Source organism: Thunnus maccoyii, chromosome 2 (assembly GCF_910596095.1).
Source record: "Thunnus maccoyii chromosome 2, fThuMac1.1, whole genome shotgun sequence".
Classification (NCBI taxonomy): Eukaryota; Metazoa; Chordata; class Actinopteri; order Scombriformes; family Scombridae; genus Thunnus; species Thunnus maccoyii.
Genome location: NC_056534.1, coordinates 29,029,993 through 29,051,125, shown reverse-complemented (window position 1 = coordinate 29,051,125; position 21,133 = coordinate 29,029,993). Strand labels below are relative to the sequence as shown.

Genomic DNA, 21,133 nt, shown 5'->3' with positions numbered 1-21,133 from the left:
GGAGCTTGTCAACTAACACGTAACATTTTCACTACCTTTGATCTGGTATTTATTGCTGAGACCTTTTTAATTTTGTTCATTCTGTAATTGTTTGTACTTGTGAGTAATCTGGGGACAAGAGGGGGCATGTCTTTCTCACTTTTTGAAATCCTCCACACCAATATCTTGATGTCCAGCTGCCAAAATCAAGATTAGAGAAGCAAGGAGTTGATAGAACTGTCAACATGCTCATCTCAGTTGCCTTTAGTTGTTATTGTGAGCTCACAGCAATAAGCTTTACAAGCAGCAGTGAGTGCTTTACTTTACACTTGTGCCCCACGTTTCGCCTCTCAGGCTGCATAGAGTCCATCTCGTCTTGTTGGTGGAGGTTGTCGGGGCTCGTATGCAGCCTGAGAGGAAGACTGCAGACACTACACACTACTCCCTCTGCATGATTTTAGTTAATATTAAGATATCTATCATTACGTTTAAGGTCTTTGTCAAGAAAGTAGGGATAGTGCATCAACACAATAGAGATCTGCATAGCATTTCTACATGTTTTTTGTTATACTACCAATTTAAAATAAAGCATAGTGACCAATTTCATCATAATTTGTTATTTGCTACCAAACCAATGCCTTTGCTTGAATCACATGTTCTCTGTTCCTCTCTAATTTACCACATGTCAGCTGGTACGTGCTCACAGTAACGTGTGGGTACAGCTTTTGCCTTACAGCGCATAACACTTGTGATGTGGTTAATTCAAGGTCAGCACTTCTGGAAAATAAAAAAAAAAACAAAACAAACCCTCATCTTGAACATTTTTGCCCGTGAGATGGTGTAGTGATCAAAGTTGCTAATGATATATCCTCACTTTTGGTTCTTCCCAGGTCTGTTTTAAGAGCGGTTACAGTGACGATGAGATCGAAGAGCCCTCGCGACTTTAAACCACTCCCTCCACCTCCACCTGCCTCCTGCCTAACCCCACCCCCCCAACCCGCCGCTGAACTTCACCACAAACTCCAACCGAGCGCAAATCTTAGGAACTCAGTGAATGTTGACCTGTATTTATGAGCTGTATTAAAAGTGTATTATAATTAAAGAAAAAAGTATGAGTTTAAAGATTTTGTACATTTGTACTTGAATTTATGTCTAGATGTATATTTTCACTAAAGGTTGTATTGTACAAAAAGCCATAAAAGTACCACTTGAATGCATACATTACATTTTTATTTCTTTTTTTTAATTTTCTTTTGGAATGAGTATGGATAATGTGTATTGGGGAGTTTTTTTAAGAAGCACAGTACCAGTTGTCTTTTTATTTTTCTCAATGTAGCATAAGGCCTTTTTTTGTTTTTATGTGTGCTGTATGTTTATCATTGATTTGGCCAATGTGACGTGTTGTTAGCACATCAGACCCGCCCGGTCCCAGACAAACCCATAGCCTATGTATCCCCTCAAGGCTCAGGTAGATCTGAATGAAGCTTGTAGATCCAAATGTTAAGGGGAAAATAAATCCAGTCTAACTTTGCTGTGTTTATGCCATGCTGCTTAAACCCTTCCCGTGCGTTTCCACCTTAAATGTCCACCTGTCCTTTCGATCGAAGGACACGAAGTTGACCTAGAAGTGATAATCCATGTCCTTCCGTCAGCTCTGTTAGGCAGGTTGGATGGCAAGTATTGGTGTTTGGCTGGTGTGTCGTAAACGGTCTTCTAGGTGCCTGTACCAACTCGAGTCTAGCAGAGGTGGCATGGATTTATTTCTGACAATCTTTGAGACCTGGAAAATAAAGGAAATATTATGGAGGGCTTTTTCCATAATACAGTACAAGGCCTGATAATTATCATTAAGTAAATGTCTGTTACAATATTCACTCAGGCAGAACAATTCTGGTGATTTCTCTTTATTCCTCATCTTTTTTTTTTTTAAATTTTTTTTTCTTTTTTTTTTTTTAATCCTGCTTCACTTTTGTTGTGCTACCTGGCTTTACCTTGTTTTCCTGACCTGTCCAGTAATTATGAACCTCTTTTATTTCATCTCCTTTCCCTCGAATTATCCAAGTAATTTGCTGTCCATATTTCTTAGTATAACAGTAAATCTGAGACTGGTTGACTGGTGAATGAGTTGGAACATAGTGACAGGTGATGGTGATGAGGATGATAGGGTGGTATCAGAGATCTGACCTGCAGCCGACAATGGCTTCATCTAGATAACAAATTGCTGTTGCATCAAACTAACTTCCATTGATTCAGCTGTCAGCAGCTATTAGCCTCTGCACTGAGTCGCGATACAGCCTGCTTTGGCCTGTGCGCCTGTTGATCATAGATAGCACGATGCCCGTCGGCCACATATCCTGCTAGTAGACCTCCAGCTATAATCCTGTGGCTTTAGCTGTGTTTGTTCTAGATAAAAATAAAATCTGTTAACCGTAATAGCGCCCACCTTTTTACTATTCCATTCAAATCTTGTGTGTTGTTCTCTCATAGGAATGACTTGAGACAGTTGCTTGTATGCGTGTAGACGGGGAGAAACAGGTGGATAATATTTGAACTCCTGCCTGCAGAGTTACCATCATCTGTGTACAGGAACACTCGACCACTTGCAGAACCACAACTGTTGTGCACTTTTGTTTTTATCATAGAGGAAGTTTTTGGCCTCCAAGTTAACCAATCGTGGACAAATAGATTTTCTGTGCATTACCCAAACATGTTACAATAAGGATTCAACATGTTCACTATTTGTGTTTGTTCTCACTGGCATTTCAGAGGCATTTGAAGCCATTTTGCTTGTGAATTTTGCTTTTGAGGCAGTCGCTGTTTACTCCCCCACCACCTGTTTTAATGCTGTGAATACCCAATCTGGACATGTTAGCTTCGTGTGTGTATATGATACTGTATGCAAATGCAGCTTTAGTTCAACCTAATGCATTGAAGTAAATTTGATGTCCAAATTGTGAAGTTAGAAATTAAGTTACTGAAAAGGTTCATTCATTGTGATTCTACAGATGTTTCCAACATCACTAATAAAACAAAGCAATGTCTGCATTTTGTCAATACAATAGGTCAAAATCATGTAGGGACTTGAATGTCACTCAAACAACTCAAAACTGCATATATGTGAAATGGTACGCATATATTTCCCCACCCGGTTACTAATTCGGAGAGTTGGCTTGTTCTAAAAGTTTTGTCCCCTGTTGCACATTCCATTATCAAAATCAGGAATCAAACGCATCTAGCTGTTGCTGGCTTGTCACTTGAGTTTCTGAGTGTTTTGTTCTTATTTGTTGCTCTCAGGCACATTTTGAAGCTGATTTCTCTTGCCTATGTAGATTTTAGCCTTTTAGCTCTTTAGCCTCAAAAACCTTGTAAATGATGTATTTCTAACATGTAATTAAGCTCTAACCCACATTCGCTCACTCTCACAGGGAAACTAAACTGTGTTCGCCACCCATGCCTCTGTCATTGTTTGGAGTAACTTTACTCTTCTACCATCCATATAGCAGTAAATAAATTCTGTTTAGTTTCATTGCACTATGGTGTGTTTTGACAATGACTATAGGAAGTGTCTTTAACTTTTTTGCCAATGATACCAAAAGCAACATTGAGTAAATCAAATGTGTTTTATTATCTGAAGAATTTACTGAGGAAAGACTGACAGCCTTTATTGTATGTGCCAATTACCAAGTTAATTTATGACATCCCACCTTTTTCAACCTCTTAATCCTTCCGTCCATTCTGAGAGAAATTCCTTCACATAAAGGAACTTTAAACAGCTCAACAGTTTTGAATGTCCGCACTAAGTGCATTGTAATGCCTGTTTTAAAAAAATACATATGTTTTATTACTCAAGCATGTATCGGTTTGTAATACTTCAGGTTCCTTGTATATGTAAATGATGACCTTCTAGTGCCAACATATCTCACTGGTATCTGAGGACAACTTTATAAATGGCAAGGTGACCAGCTGAGCTGGCCCTGTTTGAACACATAGCAAGCATTCCTTCTCTCCTGCCTTCCTCAAAGGTGGTGATGGTGAGTCAGCCCCGCTAAAACTGGGATGACCCTCTCCAGCATCTTTAGAAGTGAGAGATCCTCAGTTCCTTGATGTCACATGAATCTAGTTTTGGGATAACCATTGATGTATGCCTGGAGATTCTTCTGGGTTTCACTTTCAGTCCAGATATGTCAGTGAAGTGATATTTCAAGGAAGGGAGGAATGACAAATGCTTTATTGGTATTCAAACGGGGCCTGGGACTTCTTGATTTTTTTTTTCTTCTTTTTGTATCTGTACAGTCATGTCGTTCAACCACTGCAGTCATTGTTAATTCTTGTACAAGTTGTATCACTGGTTGTTGTACCATATCTGACATTTGTAATTATGAAATAATACACTGCCATTTGTATAAAAAAATATGTGTCCTGACTTATTTGTGTCATATCTTAATGTGTTGTTTTTTCTGTGAATAAATGGGCTTAGATGGGAGGAATGAAAAATAGACTTGTGTTGCAAAAATCTGTTATGTCTAAGCCACGATATGTAACTTTTGCACTGGTGGCATGAGAGGATATTTAATGCAGGTTTATTAAGACTTTCACTACTACTACTTCCTTGACCCCATTATATGGGAATTCATTACAGATTAAAGTTAAATATTTCTTTCTATTGGACAGTTGTCATTTCTTCATTCATTCTCCACCCCTCCCACTGAGTCAGGGATGGGTAGATTAAATTATCCGTGTGTGGGTGAGAGCCTTTACACGTATTTTCTCCTTGATCTGATTCACAGGAAGCTCTCATAGCCTCCTCACTCCTTTTCCTTGCGGGATTGATACAAACTTCAGTATTTCTGTTGCGCAAATCTGTTTTTTACATTCTGTATTTCAGCGGTCCCGTGACAGCAACAATAACAAACAAAAGAAAAAAAACTCACAGTCAGTCATTGGTTCTTTCTCATGTCAATCAGCACAAAAGCGCAATCTGATTGGTCGCTGATGGACTCCTCCCCCTCTCTCTGTCAAGCTGTCACGTTTGCCACTTCCTGGTGTGATATTAACCGCTGCATCAAAGATGGCTTATCGACCAACATTTTCTTCACGTAGGAAAAATATTGTGGAAGGATAAGAGATTATCTTGCACCACAGAAGGCAGAGAGAGCAGGTGGTAGCTGTAGCGAGCGGTGTTAGCACTCTCGTCGCGCTACGCACCGCTCGCTCTCCAGCTCACATTGTAAATATTAGCTAAACCAAGCTAGCTTTCTTTCTGTTTGGTTGCTAAAATGGCCACCATGGAGAAACTGATGAAGGCCTTTGAGTCTTTGAAGTCATTCCAGCAACAGCAGGGACCACCAACCGCCGAGGAGCTTGTCCAGAGACAGTAAGTGGGGTTTTTGTCTAAACAGCCGCGGGGTTACACACGTAGCTTAGCTCAGCAGCTAACGGCAGTGGCTCACAGGCTTAATAGCTGGCTCGAAGCTAATTACGCTAACATGGAAGCTATCATACAGATACTAAGATTTTATTTCCAACTTCACTGTTATTTTAGAGCCACTTGTTGCTGCTCAGCGAGGTTTCTTCCCTCGGTATTTTCTGAGTGTCCCCTTGGCGTTGGAGTTTTAGGTATCAGATTTTACTGTAACACAGGCGTTCGTTAATTAATGCCCACGCACCTGCAAAAAAGGGGTCAGGGAGAAATTAATATGTTCAGTGCCTGCTGGTTAATGGGTTGATCTCAGGAGAGCAAGCCATATTCACAGTCTGAATGAATACAGTTGTTATGGCTCGCACGGAAGGGTACATATTGTGACCAGGTGCATTAATTACTATGGTAGCCCTCTTGATGGACTGACGTCATTTACGCCTTGTCCATCGCACCCCGTGATCCCACCCTGATCCGAGAGGTACTGGGGGGGCTGCACGCCTTGTTTTCTGCTGTGCTCCTGGTTAAGGAGTCAAGCCTGTTTAATTCAAGAACTCATGACAGACAGCTACAGTAATGACCGTCTTTTCCACATTTTAAAATGTACATATTTTTTAGCCTATTATATCATGTCAAGTGCTGTGTTTGTACCGAGCAGACTCATCACAGTGTGACCAATTTATTAACGCACTAGGGTCATAATTCGTTTCGTTATTTGTGTAACAGCTATAGTCATGGGCAGCTGTAGATGTTAAAAACTCAATTTTTTTTGGTGAGCCAATAAAGACTTACATTATCTTGGGAAAAGCCAGGTCTTTCCAATCATGAATTCAGCTTTCTGCAGTCATTGAAAAGCATTTGTAGCACCTCGCTCTGAAAATTGCACCTGCTCTGCTGTCACAGGATTATCATTTATCACATCAGCGTGATACCAGAACAAGTCATGAGCAAGATGGACAGAATTTTTATTGGCATACAGCGTTACGATCACAAGCGATTATTACAGTGCGGGCCTGGTCATCTCCAAGAAAACTTCCACATTAATAGCTTGCATTAGTTCATTTGCATGACCGCTGTGGTGCTTACTGGGTTCATACACAGAGGTAATTGTTCATAATCAATTATGTAGCCATAGGTAACAATGCTACTTCTTTGCTCATTAAATAATGTAAAACAGCAGATATCAGGCGATTATCCTACTCTGCATCTTAGGCAATGTTACAGATGTCATTATGGTGATTATATATGTTTAAATGATTATGCGGTTGAATAGTAGCCATGATTTTTGATGCTCTGTGTCTTCTTGCCTCCCCCTTAGTGATCTTAGATAACTTGCCACACACTGCAACAGGCTTTATTCTGCTGTCAGTGCTTTGATATGCTTTATCATTAGATGCAGAATAAATAGGTCTGAAATCATGTCCTTGTGAGTTCCCGTTTGAGACATAAAAGCATTTGAAATGGATGTTTCTCCCTTTTTAACAAGAGAAAGTTGTTGAATTTGGCTAAAGTTAAAATGTGCTGTGTGGAGATCTACTCAATTTTGTTGATCTCTTGCAGTGAAATCTAAAAAGGTGAGCAGTGTTTTATGGGGCGGTGCAGACTACTTATATAAAGTATTCCATCCATTTTACTGTTGGTCTATTAGCAACAGATGTAATTAAGATCCTGAAATGACTTCCTGCATGTAGTAAATTTCACAGTGACACTGCCTCAGTCTCTGAACCCAGTCCCTCCTTGTCTTTTGCTCTGTAATGCCTTCTCTCCGTTCTTCTCATGCTCCCAATTTTCTTCACAGGAAAAAGGAGCAGGCTGCCACAAAGAAGGACAGGGTGACCCATTGCCTGACGATATGTGAAAACATTGTGGCTCAGTCTCTAAGGTAGGCCTTGCTTATTCTACTAAAATCTTGTTTGTTCCAGTCAAGCCTTACACCTAACGGAGTGTGATAACAATTGACCAAAGTTGAATATTTTGTTGCCAAACTGACAGAATGGTTGCCACATATTAAATGTTTATTATAGGAGTGCTAAATATGATCTGCTGCATTTATTTTGGTCCACAGCAAGTTATTATAATTACTAGCTGGATCGCTGTGAATATTTGTATGGGAATCAATAATAACCACTGGATGAGTCCTAACAAATCTGGTGACCTTTCAGCTAATGCTCTCAGTAGCTTATTGGTTGATTTGCTTTAAGCTCTCTTAGGTATTATTGGCTGATTTGATGATTTTAGTCGGGCCACCCTCTAGTACCAGTGGGTTGTTTTTTTTTTTGTTTTGTTTTTTTTGTCTTTGATGAAGGTGAGGAGAAAGGCATGGATTCAGGATAGTTGGAGAAAAGCTGTTTGGCTTAAATCCAGCTGAATGGAAGAATGACACTTGTGTGGGGGTGTGTTCATTTAAACCTGAAGTGCAGAACTTTTGTCTCCCAATCTGGCAGTGATAGTGTATAGTTAAATAGTCCAATTAGTGGAGGGCTAAACCGGAAGTTGACTGGCTCAGCTGGTGGAAGTCTCTGGTTTGCATCCTCTATGGATGGCCTTCAGCTCTGGCAAACCAATCGTTGCTGGTTTATGTAAAACGCGCCACCGCAGTCACCACAGACACCAGATTTAAAAACTTTGTATACTGTGAAATACACAGCGATTTATCTGGTGGTGATAGGCTTAATCAACATTGCATTAAATCATTTGGTAAGGGCTTGAATGTAACGGCCGTTCATTTATATGTAAAAGTCTCACACTCCAGCTTTAAGTGTTTCAAGTGTGAACAGTTATTCATGTATAAACATATTCTGTTGAAAGTTAAATATGTGTGTAGTTACATTTTCCTCACTTTCTTTCCTATGGTCCTGGGAGCAGAACGTCTCCAGAGTTTCAGAAGCTGCTGGGCATCGCCATGGAGATGTTCCTGCTCTGCAGTGATGACAGCGAGTCAGATGTCCGGATGGTAGCCGATGAGTGCCTAAACAAAATCATCAAAGTGAGCAAGACCCCATAAACCTCCCACCAGGCTTTCTTCAGCATTCTCCTCCACCCTGATTTAAACAAATAGCACCATAGATTGAGTTTCCCAACCACACTTTGCTCACAGGGAGCTCAGTGGTGCATTATATTGACATGTTTGCAACAGGCTCCTGATATTATCCGACTTTGGTTTCTGTCTTTTGATAGTTTACAATCCAGGGTTCCTTTTTACTAAATTACTAATTGAAGTTACATGTTAGTGTTATTGTGCTGATGATTCTTGATCCATTTTATCCTCAGGCACTAATGGATTCCAACCTGCCTAGACTGCAGCTGGAGCTGTACAAAGAAATTAAAAAGGTAATGAGGCATGTGTCTGTATTGTGAGTCATTTTTTTGTGTTATGCAACTGAATTCATCTCATTCACTAAGGTTTGACTGCCGTTTCATGTAAAATGTGAAAATGAAAACGCTCGCTGTTTCTCTTGTAAGATATTAGTACGATGCTAAAAGTGGTGATGTTGGTACTTGTGATGATGATGATGTTTGTGTATTTTGTAGAATGGTGCCTCTCGGAGTCTGAGGGCAGCTTTGTGGAGGTTTGCTGAGCTGGCCCACCTCATCAGACCACAGAAATGCAGGTATATGCACAAGTGCCTGAAAGATAACTTTTTACTTCATTCATATAAATACAAATAGGTTGCAATTTCATAATCTAACTATGCTTCAAATACTCTCCTCTCCTACTTTCCTTTTGTTTTGCATACTTTTCCCTTCATCCGCCTCCCTCTTGCGATCCAGACCCTACCTGGTCAACCTGTTGCCATGCCTCACCAGAATCACCAAGCGGCAGGAGGAGACTGTGCAGGAGACACTGGCTGCAGCAATGCCTAAGATCATGGCAGCCTTGGGACACTTTGCCAATGACGGCGAGATCAAGGTATCCTCTCACAGGGTTCTAAAGCAGAAACATTTGAAATGGTGTAGCAGAGTTTCCCCTTGTGTTTCTTTCTGCGCCAGCTATTCCTAAATCTTCTTCCTGAGGTTTCCTCTCTTCATAAGTATTTATTTCCCATCTTGGCTCCATAGAAATATTTGTCTTGAAGGCTTTCTCCCTTTACACGCACAGACATACAATCAAATAGAAGATTTTTAATGCAACACACTTTCATGAGGGCATATACATATCTGGAAATCCTTAAAGCTTGTTTTCATTGTTGTCCAACCCTTTTTTTGTCCCAGGTGTTGTTGAAGTCATTTGTGGCCAACCTGAAGTCCAGCTCCCCCACCATCAGACGGACAGCAGCCAGCTCGGCTGTCAGTGTGTGCCAACACTCCAGACGCACCAGCTACTTCTACACCTGGCTTCTGAACGTGCTGCTGGGTAGGACACACTCTACATGCTTGTTGATAGAAATATGATCACCCTTTTCCTTTTCGTACGTTGCAGATAAATTGGATTAGATTGGTTGGATTGCAAGGCGATGCAGAGACACTTTTCTACTTAACAGTTAAACTTATTTCAGCAAGCGTTTGCGAGCTAGTTTGGCAGGACACACAGGCAACAGACATGTGCTTGACCTCCTGTCTGTCCTGTGTGCAGGTCTGGTGGTTCCAGTGGATGAGGAGCACCCCAGCCATCTGATCTTGGGGGTGCTGTTAACCCTCCGCTACCTGATGCCTCTGTTGCAGCAACAAGTCAACACCACCAGCCTCAAAGGAAGCTTCGGAGTGATGAGGAAGGAGGCTGACGTACAGCCAACACCTGAACAGCTGCTACAGGTTAAGAGAGTGTGTGTGTGTGTGTGTGTCTGTGTCAGAGTGTAAGTTTCAATATTAGCATACTTTTGGCTGAAGATATTGACCACACGTCAGACCTACATGTGATTTTGTCACTGTGATCAGAGCTCAGTTGACGATTAATCCTTTTGTGTGTTTGTGTGTCTACAGGTATATGAACTGACCCTACACTACACACAGCACTGGGATCACAATGTGGTGACAGCAGCTCTGGAGCTCTTGCAGCAGATGTTCAGGACTCCCCCACCAGAACTCCTGCACATGCTCATCACAGCAGGCAGCATTACACACGCCACCGTGTTTCGGCAGGACACTGAGAGTCGCGCGCGCTCCGGCAGCATCCTGGAGTTTATCGGTAAACACATCCGTCAGCATCTTAATGTCCGGCCACTGGTCGGGACTATGCTCATAAAGCTCGTTATCCCCTTTTTACAATCTAATGTTGCTCCTGCAGTGTTTACATACATATGATTCTGGTAGCTTTTAATTCATTAACCCATACTGACTTTGCTAGTTAATCACTCGACCAAACTGCACTTTTCTCTAGTTTCTGCTTTGATATCTGTTTGTGGCTTTTTCTTTGCTGGCTTACTCATTCTCTTTTGTCTGTAATTAATTGTTCGCGTTTCCTACGAGTCTCGCGGCGCTTCTGCTGCTTTTCTCTTCCTCACCTCCTGTTTCTGCTTCCTGTTTCCTGCCATTTGCAGCGGGGGGAGGGTCTTCCTGCAGTCCACTCCTTCTCAGGAAACAGAGAGGTGACTAGTCTATTTATCTCTTCTGCTCGCCTCTGACCTCTTACTGATGTGTCAGTCAAGGTTTGGGAAAATTTACCTCCAACTGAGTCACTTAAGGTGGTGGATTTTCCTCTAAATTCTCGATATTTTGTTAAGGATGCACAATATTAGGATTTCAATGTATATATCCTAGAACTAACCATTTCAAGAAAATCTGAAGCAGTTTCTGGTGTTTTTGTTTTGTTTTTTTTTACTCAGTTGAAAGTAAATTTCTCCCACCCAGGTTTTAGTCTCTTTCCCTCACCTCAGCTAATATTGATGCTGGTGTGTTATATTGACCTTAAACCTGTTGTTTGCAGGTAAAATGCTTTCTGGGGAGGAGGATGGGTTGGAGGATGACCCAGAGAGGACTGAGGTCACCACTGGTGCCTTCACAGGTGAGTCTCATCAACCAAGAGGTGGAATGTAAAATAATTGGCAACTGTGGCAGTCTTACTCACTATATTTTACAGAAAAAAATCAAAAATTAAAGCAGATTGGGGCTTTACCATCTAGTTTTGTGTGTTTCTTTCCTCCAGCGTCTGTTGTCGGCGCAGACGGCTCCTCCGCAGCCCAGGTGGACATCATCACGGAGCAGCCGCGCTCCTCCCAGCATACCCTGCAGCCTGGCGACTCCGTTGACTTGAGTGCCTCCTCAGAGCAGGGCGGCGGCGGCGGCGGGACATCTGCGTCAGACACTCCCGAGTCTCCCAATGACAACGAGGAGGAAATGCTCAGTCAGAGCTCCAGCGGCGGGGCCAACATCACTCCAGAAACAGCTGACTACACCACACCGGAGAACGCCACGCCAGAGGGAGGGCCCTTAGGAGAGGGCGGGACACTGCTAGGCACTAATGATCGTTCGCTTCCACCCAGCGACTCCTCCCAGACCACCACAGAGGGGCCAGACTCAGCTGTCACTCCCTCAGATGTAGCAGAGCTGGTCAGTCTGATTGTGCGGGTGTGAGAGTGAGATTAAATTTGGTTTAAAAAATACCATATTTCACTTCTGTGTTTTTGTGGTATGCAGAGGACAGCATACTTCTCTAGATACTGAAAGACTCAATTACCAGTTAAAGCTACCAGTACCTGTAAACCTAATGGCCTAGTTCCTGATGATTAATGATACTACACTTCATAGAATTAGGATTTGTAGAATGGACAAAATTTTCATCTCACTTTGGTATTTTTTAGTGGTGGTTTTTAATTGGTTGTGTTTTTAGCCCATTACCTTTAAATTGCATATACTTAAAATTACTGTAAACAATTACCCAAATTCTAGTATAATTTCTTCAGTTAATATTCTACCTTACATACAGCCATTAGCTTCAGTTCATGCTGTACAGTATTAAAAGCCACTTTTTGTGAAAAATCCTGCCAATGTCGGGTATAAACTGGATTGGGAGAGATAATAGGTTTATCAGAACTTTAAATATGGCCGACTCTCTATTCAAAGAGATGGGACGCTTGTCTTCTTATGGCCTTTTCCTACAGGTAGTTAATGGAGTACAACATGCAAACCACTTGTATGGTCATTTTTGAAATTAAAATACAGAAAAGATGTGAAGTCACTCCCTAGGTTCAATCATTTGTTTTTTTTTTGGGAGGCAGGTCATGTTAATCTGCTTCCCTCCAGAGACATTTTGGTGAGTTTGTCCATTCTAACAATTCTACCTCTATGATCTTGCCCCCCTTCTCCTTTATCCTTCTGCTCACTTCGTCGCAGTCGTGCACTCCATTGCCGCGGGTGATTGAGCCGCCCCCGCCCTCGCCAACTTCCACCGAGGGTCCCGATGCCACAGACAGCGACTCTTCTGTCTACACTGCTTCCTCTTCGTCGTCTTCTTTCTCTTTCTCCTCCTCCTCCTCTTCCTTCTATGCCACCTCCTCCTCCTCTAGCACTAGTGACAAGGTCAGCCGATTGGACACTTTGAACAGAGTGGGAGGGGCTTGCTTGTCTGCCTTTTCTACTTTTCCTCCTTTCGTTCGCTTGTTCGTCACAATGTGCTCCGTCATTGTTACTTTTCCTCTCGTGTTGTCACTGACAATACGTTATGCCCCCTTCTTTTTTTTCCTCGGCTCCATGTTTAATGATTTCCCTCCTAAAAATGCGATGCTTTTGAAAGGCTTTTGTAAAAAACAAGCAACCCCGACATCCCATGTTCAGTGGCCTGGAGTGGAGTGTTCAAAGTAGAAGCATGATGGCCACTAATTCCTTTTGTTTTCCTTAAAATTTGTTTCCCTCTAAATATTTCGAGAGGCGGTGACGGGCTTTTGTTCCAGCGGTCAAACATCGAGGGGATAAAAAAAACACTTTTTCACATTCTTAGAGGAATACTTCGTATATCTTACCAGGAAAAAAGCTGTTGCTAAACTAGATCTAAAAGCTCATGTAGATGACAAATAAATTACGCTCATCTCGGTGGCATTCACTTCAAAGTCAATAGTTTGGATCAAAAGCTTGGTCTTCCTCTGGTGCTCAACCACAACTGTGGAGTTCTCGAGCCTGTGCTTTGTTCCTGTATGCAGTTGATTTGCTGTAATTCGCATTGACCCAAGCATGAAGTAGAGTTCTAATAGGAGAACGTTTGTTTGACTTGCAACCTGGTCTTTGTTTGTGATGCTGTATTTGTCTACAACCCAGAAAATCTAACTCAAAATGAATGAGTCAAAACTATTTTGGTATCCTTTGCATGTGGTTGTGTTTGAGGTGTAAAGTGAAGTATCTGTAAAGTTAAGTTTTGTTCCTTTCTGGAGATGGTTGTTCTATGTGTGTGTGTATAAGGTGCTGGATGGCAGCGAGAGTCAGTACTCTGGGATGCAGATTGGAACACTACAGGATGAAGAAGATGAAGGGGCAGCACCTTCCTCCCAAGAAGAACCCAGAGAACCATTCTTACAGCCAGCACTGGGTATGTTTGTGTGCACAAATGGAGACATGCTTACACAGAAACTGTGGTTTGTACAGAAAATTATTGAAGCACTGATAATGCCTAATTGTTTTTGTTTTGTGTGTGTGCAGCTCTGAGCAAACCTCATCTCTTCGAAGGTCGAGGTCACAACCGGCAGGGTTCAGACAGCAGTGTGGACCGCTTCTTACCAAAGGATGAACCTGCTGAACCTGAACCGGACAACAAGGTAAAGACACAGCCGTACAAATCTCCATGCCAGTATTTCACAAGGGAAGTGAAAGTAAAGGTGAAGCATCTGATTGTTTAACTCTTCTGCCTTTTTCTCAGCCATCACGTATAAAGGGTCCAATTGGACACTATACAGACCAGGGGGTGGAGCCTCTGGTGCACTGTGTACGGCTTCTTGCTGCTTCCTTCCTGCTGACAGGACAAAAGAATGGTGAGTGTTACCAAAAGGGCACATATGTGTGTAGAGTAAATAAAATGAGAAATATAAATTCTAAAATATAAGAGAAAGAAAACACACTCTGGGGAAGCTGATGTCTTCAACAGCAAAAGGGAGTGCTGGCCTGTAAATAAGCAGAACCAGTGATGCTGGCCCAGTTTTTGAGAAGCTCGGGTTGAAGCATCTGTGTCAGTTTTTTATTATATAATACTTAAGGACAGTAATCCATCAATTTGATCTGCTCATGCTTCAAATAAAAACTGTACAAATAAATGAACGTGAAGAATTCATAAAGCGTAACTACTCAGTTGTCGACCAATTAATACATTTTTTAAACACTACTATTGTACAATTATAAAACTTAAAAACATAGGACAATAAAATTTTAAATGATATCAAAAACAAACGAACAAGAAACTTCAACACAGTCGTTCACTTCAATAATTCAGAATAGATTTATCTGACTTTCCGCCATCAGACTGGTCACATAGCTGCATGAGTCTCTGATGTTTCAGTGTGTCAATCTTTGCTTTGTGTTTGTCCAGGTCTGACCCCTGACAAGGAGGTGCGAGTGAGCGTGAAGGCCCTGGCGGTCAGTTGTATCGGTGCAGCGGGTGCACTGCATCCTGAAGCTTTCTTTAATTCCCTCTACCTGGAGCCGCTGGATGGCATTCCAGTAGAAGGTAAGAAATAAATAAATAAAGACAATCCTGCTTTGTGGACAAAATTAAGACTCTCACAACAGTTTACAAGTTAGGTTTATTCCATTAATTCAGATATTTTTTATTAGTGTTTTACTAGAGCAAAGTCCTATAATTTGTAGGACAAATGAGAGGCTGTGCAGTGTGCACACCCACACAGGTGTTTTCACTTACTCCGGCTGATTAGAAGTCTGCTCAGGTTGAAAGTGGGCAGAGCTTACTGAGATGTGTGTGAGGTCACCAGCCCCCTAAACTGACAGGAGAGTGAGGAAGATGTCAATTAAGTAGAATCTGTACACACCCACACAGTCCTGAGGAGAGGTCTAATCAGGCAATAAGTGAAAACACCTGTGTGGGTGGACTGTTGATATTTCAACTCTCACATGTGACATTCTGTCAGGCATGAGAATTGTGCACCCTGCTATGGAGAAATGAGAATTTGTCATGATACAATTTGTATGGATTAGATAAGTAACAAAATGCATCAACTGGCTGCTCTTATTCGTGTGCCTTCAGCACTGCCTTTGACCCTCGTTCCTTTCTCCGTCCCCTTGCAGAGCAGCAGTTTATCAGTGATATGCTGGGCCTCATTGATCACGGGGACCCGCAGATCAGAGGGGCTACGGCCATCCTCTGTGGAGCCATCATACAGGCTGCACTCACCAAAACACGTTACAACATACACACCTGGCTGGCCGGTGTGCAGAGTGCAACAGGTGAGTGTGTGTGTGTGGGGATGTTTTGTGCAGCAGTTTGTCCTGGTGCTGACACATTGTTGGGAACCTGAGTGCTGTTTAGAATTTTAGGTTAAATATCACCCGTGTGTCCCGTTCTTCTCCAGGTAACCCTCTGTCCCTGGTGGATTTGGTGCCTTTGCTCCAAAAAACTCTGAAAGATGAGTCTTCCGTCACCTGCAAGATGGCTTGCTCTGCAGTCAGGGTAAGACATTTGTGTGTTTTTAATGTTAGTAGAATTAGTAGTGCACTGTGTATGTCTGTGAATCTGACGTGTGTGTGTGTGTGTGTTTCAGCACTGCATCATGACTGTGTGCAGCAGTACCCTGAGTGAGCTGGGCCTGCAGTTGGTGATAGACCTGCTGGCTCTGAGGGACTCATCCTATTGGCTCGTTCGCACTGAGCTCTTGGAAACCCTGGCTGAGATGGACTTCCGGTAAGATGGATTCATGATACATTTTTGTATTACTGGAGCTACCAGGAGACACTGTTTACTTTAATAAAAACATAGCTTGGAACACATCAATACAATGTATTAGCTGTGATTGTCCTTTAGAGATTTACTCTTTCCTGTCTCTCAGGTTAGTTAATTTCTTGGAGAGGAAAACTGAGACTTTGCACAAAGGAGATCATCACTACACTGGGGTAACTTCTCATTTTCTTACCTTTCCTGTACCCTTTTTGTTTTACACACTCACACCCAAATGCAGAGTATATCTTTTCAGTTTTCAACATCTGAGTTGTCATCTGGTCCCTAATTTGTCCACATTTCTCTCTATCCAGCGACTGCGGCTGCAGGAAAGAGTTCTAAATGACGTAGTCGTCCACCTGCTGGGAGATGATGACCCCAGAGTCCGGCACGTGGCAGCCTCAGCTGTCAGCAGGTATACACTTAATAAACTAATGTAGTTTATTCCTTGGGGATATACTCCAACTCTGGTCCAGAATGTATCCCAATATTTTTCTTTTTCCTTTTGATCTGGCAAACCCATGTCTGAGGCATTTCAGTCCTATAAGCTGCACCCGGATTTTTCTTTTTTTTTTTTTTGTTGGTGGAAAGATTACAGGCCCCACAAGCATGCTAACATGTTAACTTTACCTCTCCCTCCTTATTCTCCTTTTAATCCCTTTCTTCTTCTCCTCTCTGTGCCTCTCACTCTAACAGGCTGGTTCCCAGGTTGTTTTATGACTGTGACCAGGGCCAGGTGGACCCCATAGTGGCTATCGCCCGGGACCAGAGTTCAGTCTACCTGCAGCTCCTGATGCATGAGACACAACCTCCCTCCCAGTTCACAGTCAGCACAATCACAAGGTACCTATACACACACACACTTTACACGGGTGCACACTCATTTCATGTTGCATTTCATAGGCTCTCATGGTCACAATTTTACTAAAAATAATTGTTGAGCCATCTCGAATTCAAGCCTTCCATCAAGCAGTTCAGTGTGATCATAACTGCCTTGTATTAGATTAGAAACACAGCATCTTTTTTTGAAATTTCAAGTTGTTCAATTACAAACGAAGCCCATGAGGAAACCACTGAATATAATCTTTGAGTAAGTGAATGCTCTTCTGTCTGACAGGACGTATCGAGGCTACAACCTGTCCAACACTGTGTCTGACGTCACAATGGAGAACAACTTGTCTCGAGTTGTCACCGCTGTCTCCCATGCTTTCACCTCCTCTACCTCCAGAGCTCTGACCGTGAGCTTTCACACTCGCACAAACGCACTCATACATCTTTTGTCTCACTTTTTCACTATTTATGCTGTACATTGGCAACAATTTAGATTCTAGTTGATAATAGTTATTGTGGGTTATTAGTAAAATTGGCACAACAGCAAATATGAATAAAAGATTGTTACTATGTATTAACATAATGTGCTTAAATTCTGTTTTTCTGCTGCCTTTTTGTAGTTTGGCTGCTGTGAGGCATTGTGCCTCCTGGCTTCAAATTTTCCAGTGTGCACTTGGAACACAGGCTGGCACTGCGGCTACGTTAGCTCTAGTAGCAGCTTTGCATCTCGCTCTAGTCTCAACCGCAGCAGGGGCAGGGCCCTCAGGTTTGTGTACACACGCACACATATACCTCTTCATGTGACTACCCATGTAGTAGTGTTATAAACACACCTGATTAACTCCTGACACTGTCCCTCTGTTATCCAGTCTTTCACAGCCCAGCAATGCTACGGCTTCCTCAACCACCTCCTCATCTGCACCAGACACGGAGCGAAGAACTCTGACAGTAGGAATGGCCAACATGGTTCTCTCCTTACTCTCCTCCGCCTGGTTCCCACTGGATCTATCTGCACACCAGGACGCCTTGTTGCTTTCTGGCAACCTGCTTGCTGGTAGGTAGAATGTATAGAAAAAATTCACATGATCATGTAGCTTGAAATTAGAGGTAAAAATATAATCCAACTTTAAACAAAACTTTTCAGGCAAAATCAGTAACTTGTTATTGATACTCCTGTTCCCAGCTGTGGCTCCTAAATGCATGCGCAACCCCTGGGCTGGAGAGGAAGAAGGCAGCAGTGGCAGCACAAACCCCAGTGGAGGCCCGAATAAGATGGAGGAACCCTGGGCAGCGCTTTCAGAGCGCTCCCTGGTGGCTATGTTGGAGCAGCTATTCTCACACCTACTGAAGATCCTCAACATCTGCGCCCATGTGCTGGACGACACACCACCAGGACCAGCAGCTAAGGTAACTTTGACAGAGAGCTGTTGATTTTTTTTTTTTTATAGTATCATGGTAATGGTGGTAACGGTTTTCATACGTCTCCCTCCTCTTCAGGCCACCCTCCCCTCCCTGACCAACACCCCCTCCCTCAGTCCCATCCGCAGGAAAGGCAAGGAGAAAGAGGTTGCTGAGCCCAGTGTTGCCCCTATGAGCCCAAAGAAAAGCAATGAGGTCAACACAGGTACATGCAAACCCACCTAACATAGGTTCAGTTTATCTCTCTGAGTGTCTGTGAGTATTTAATGTTTGATATTGTGTTTTTTGTGAGCAGGCAGACCAGCAGATGGCACAAGTTCAGCAGCCGTAAACAAGTCTACCACCCTCGGCAGCTTCTACCACCTGCCACCCTACCTCAAGCTCTATGACGTCCTCAAAGCTACGCATGCTAACTACAAGGTCAGAAAACGCATTCATTTGTAATCTAGTTGCTCACATGAAAGAAACCTGTTTTATGGTGGTGGCAGTGGTTGGTAGTGTTGTTGGTCGATTGATTGATTGATTGATTGATTGATTGATTTTTTTTTTTGCTGTTTGTCTCCTAGGTGACGCTGGACCTCCACAGTAGCCAGGAGAAATTTGGAGGGTTCCTGCGTGCTACTCTAGACGTTCTGTCTCAGCTACTGGAGCTGGCCACACTACATGACATCAGCAAGGTAAACATGACTTTCAGTTCTAATAGACAGTATTAATATCAGTGGGAGCAGGAAGGAGGATGTTCTGGAGGATTGAACAGGTCAATATAGATACTATTCAAGTTATTTTGTTTCATTAATATAAGCCAGTAAATTCTTGCTCATAATAATCTTGCTTTTTTTCTCAGTGTGTGGAGGAAATCTTGGGCTACCTCAAGTCTTGCTTCTCCAGAGAACCAACCATGGCTACTGTTTGTGTACAGCAGGTCAGTAATTTGTGTGTGTTTCTGATTAAAGGTGTGTTTATTTGTGTTTTGAGTTGTTTGTGTGTGTGTGTGGCAGTCTTTCTGTGGTTCCAGCACTGAGCAGTGTGCTGCAACCAGTGCGACTCCACACAGAGTGAGGCTGGTTCCTGCCGACAGGGCCTGTAAAGGCATTGGTTTCCCTGTGCGATGGTTCCATACATTCATTATTATACACGCATAGCAATATACTGGCTAGATGACCATCTCTTCACTTTCTTTTCACATAATGAATTCTCCTGATTCTAAGAAGCCAGAGAGAATCAGCAAAAAAATGCTTAAAAAATTGACTATTTGTAATAGTCACTGCCTGTCAATTTAGAATTAATACCAGATATAACAAAGAAAGGGATTGTACTTAAAAATGTCCCCTGTAATAATTACTCCTGTGGAGGCAAGAGCCCTTACTAAAGAAGTGTCCCATGAAAGACTAAAGTCACTGAATTACAAGAGCAAAAATTAAATGATCACAATTTTCACAGATTAAAAAAATTTCACACTATGTCACACCAACATCTTTGAGGAACATTACTGTTTAAAACCGGAATATCCTGCGTTAAGACAAGACATCCTTGGAAAATTGATAATAAATGCAAAGAACTGACTCGCTAGTTGATGATTATGTTCCACTGTAGACCTTTATTTATGGCTAAATTCGAGAATCTAATTGGTAGATTTAATCAAAGTCAGATAATGTCTCTTATTAAATTAGATTTGATTTAGTTTATTAAGATGTTGCAGATTTTCAATTCATTCCTTGCTCTAACAGTTGAAGACTTACTCTTGTTCTTCAGCTGTTGAAAACCCTGTTTGGCACCAACCTGGCATCCCAGTACGAGGGCGTCCTGAGTGGACCCAGCCGTTCCCAGGGCAAGGCTCTCCGTCTTGGCTCGTCCAGCCTGCGACCAGGCCTCTACCATTACTGCTTCATGGCACCATACACACACTTCACCCAGGCTCTGGCTGACGCCAGTCTCCGTAACATGGTGCAGGCTGAGCAGGAGCAGGACACCTCTGGGTGGGTTGTAGCACATAGATCACACATGATTTTTGTGTATGAGGCAATGTGCTTAGTAGAACTCAGAAATAAGTTAACATAGAATAAGCAAAGCATTATAGACCCATTTTTCTCCACTTCCAGATGGTTTGATGTGATGCAAAAAGCATCCACCCAGCTGAGGTCCAACATCGCAAATGCAACACGCCACAGAGGAGACAAGGTAGACTTATATTGCTCTGCTTGTTTCTTATTCATTTATTTGAGTGAAGTGCTGCAATTCTGAAAGCTCTGGTTTCATCTGATTTCCCAGAATGCCATCCACAACCACATCCGTCTGTTTGAGCCGCTGGTGATCAAAGCTTTGAAGCAGTACACCACCAGCACATCTGTGGCCCTGCAGAGACAAGTGCTGGATCTGCTAGCCCAGCTCGTGCAGCTCCGAGTCAACTACTGCCTGCTGGACTCAGATCAGGTTAAACACATAAATAAAATGCATACATTCTTTTGCATGCAACATCTGGGACTTTACTCACTTGGGAAAACATTTTCTATGTTCCAGGTGTTCATAGGGTTTGTCTTGAAGCAGTTTGAGTACATTGAAGTGGGACAGTTCAGGTAAGTTTGCTTTTTTCTGTGAAAGCAGGGCGATCTGTCTCGCCAATCTTCACAAACCCATGTGTCTCGCACAAAGCTGTCCTGCAAATGAATTAATAAATGTTGCACTTT

At 42.5% G+C, this 21,133-nt stretch overlaps 2 protein-coding genes, 1 long non-coding RNA gene and 1 other non-coding gene across 13 annotated transcripts in view; 3 read left to right on the top strand and 1 right to left on the bottom strand.

Moving 5' to 3' along the window:
* Positions 1-4,475, top strand: part of grk4 (G protein-coupled receptor kinase 4) — a 52,188-nt gene extending 47,713 nt beyond the window's left edge. Inside the window, exon 16 of the mRNA XM_042427499.1 lies at positions 870-4,475. Within this exon, the coding sequence (XP_042283433.1) occupies positions 870-926 (57 nt within the window). The 3' untranslated portion in view covers positions 927-4,475. The remainder of the gene's footprint in view (positions 1-869) is intronic.
* LOC121907945 lies at positions 1,671-14,060 on the bottom strand. Its single transcript, XR_006099134.1, has 3 exons — positions 13,973-14,060; positions 8,235-8,363; positions 1,671-1,759 (listed from the first exon to the last, which is right to left on the bottom strand). It is a non-coding gene; the product is annotated as an uncharacterized LOC121907945 (long non-coding RNA).
* htt (huntingtin) overlaps positions 4,991-21,133 on the top strand; it is a 30,182-nt gene continuing 14,039 nt past the window's right edge. For 4 of the 10 annotated variants that reach the window (XM_042427401.1, XM_042427393.1, XM_042427400.1 and 1 more), the window contains exons 1-34: positions 4,991-5,353; positions 7,194-7,277; positions 8,249-8,381; positions 8,666-8,725; positions 8,927-9,006; positions 9,167-9,305; positions 9,608-9,749; positions 9,969-10,147; positions 10,316-10,520; positions 10,873-10,920; positions 11,259-11,336; positions 11,478-11,881; positions 13,724-13,850; positions 13,961-14,076; positions 14,178-14,289; positions 14,841-14,978; positions 15,554-15,712; positions 15,838-15,935; positions 16,027-16,166; positions 16,312-16,375; positions 16,514-16,614; positions 16,896-17,042; positions 17,317-17,437; positions 17,651-17,796; positions 17,900-18,084; positions 18,214-18,437; positions 18,528-18,654; positions 18,745-18,869; positions 19,016-19,126; positions 19,294-19,371; positions 20,202-20,425; positions 20,549-20,627; positions 20,718-20,879; positions 20,967-21,022. In XM_042427401.1, coding sequence (XP_042283335.1) covers positions 5,256-5,353; positions 7,194-7,277; positions 8,249-8,381; positions 8,666-8,725; positions 8,927-9,006; positions 9,167-9,305; positions 9,608-9,749; positions 9,969-10,147; positions 10,316-10,520; positions 10,873-10,920; positions 11,259-11,336; positions 11,478-11,881; positions 13,724-13,850; positions 13,961-14,076; positions 14,178-14,289; positions 14,841-14,978; positions 15,554-15,712; positions 15,838-15,935; positions 16,027-16,166; positions 16,312-16,375; positions 16,514-16,614; positions 16,896-17,042; positions 17,317-17,437; positions 17,651-17,796; positions 17,900-18,084; positions 18,214-18,437; positions 18,528-18,654; positions 18,745-18,869; positions 19,016-19,126; positions 19,294-19,371; positions 20,202-20,425; positions 20,549-20,627; positions 20,718-20,879; positions 20,967-21,022 — 4,490 coding nt within the window. In that variant the 5' untranslated portion in view covers positions 4,991-5,255. The remainder of the gene's footprint in view (positions 5,354-7,193; positions 7,278-8,248; positions 8,382-8,665; positions 8,726-8,926; positions 9,007-9,166; positions 9,306-9,607; positions 9,750-9,968; positions 10,148-10,315; positions 10,521-10,872; positions 10,921-11,258; positions 11,337-11,477; positions 11,882-13,723; positions 13,851-13,960; positions 14,077-14,177; positions 14,290-14,840; positions 14,979-15,553; positions 15,713-15,837; positions 15,936-16,026; positions 16,167-16,311; positions 16,376-16,513; positions 16,615-16,895; positions 17,043-17,316; positions 17,438-17,650; positions 17,797-17,899; positions 18,085-18,213; positions 18,438-18,527; positions 18,655-18,744; positions 18,870-19,015; positions 19,127-19,293; positions 19,372-20,201; positions 20,426-20,548; positions 20,628-20,717; positions 20,880-20,966; positions 21,023-21,133) is intronic. The other 6 variants (XM_042427405.1, XM_042427395.1, XM_042427394.1 and 3 more) reach the window with 4 other exon arrangements.
* Positions 19,441-19,572, top strand: LOC121888857. The gene has a single exon (XR_006093342.1).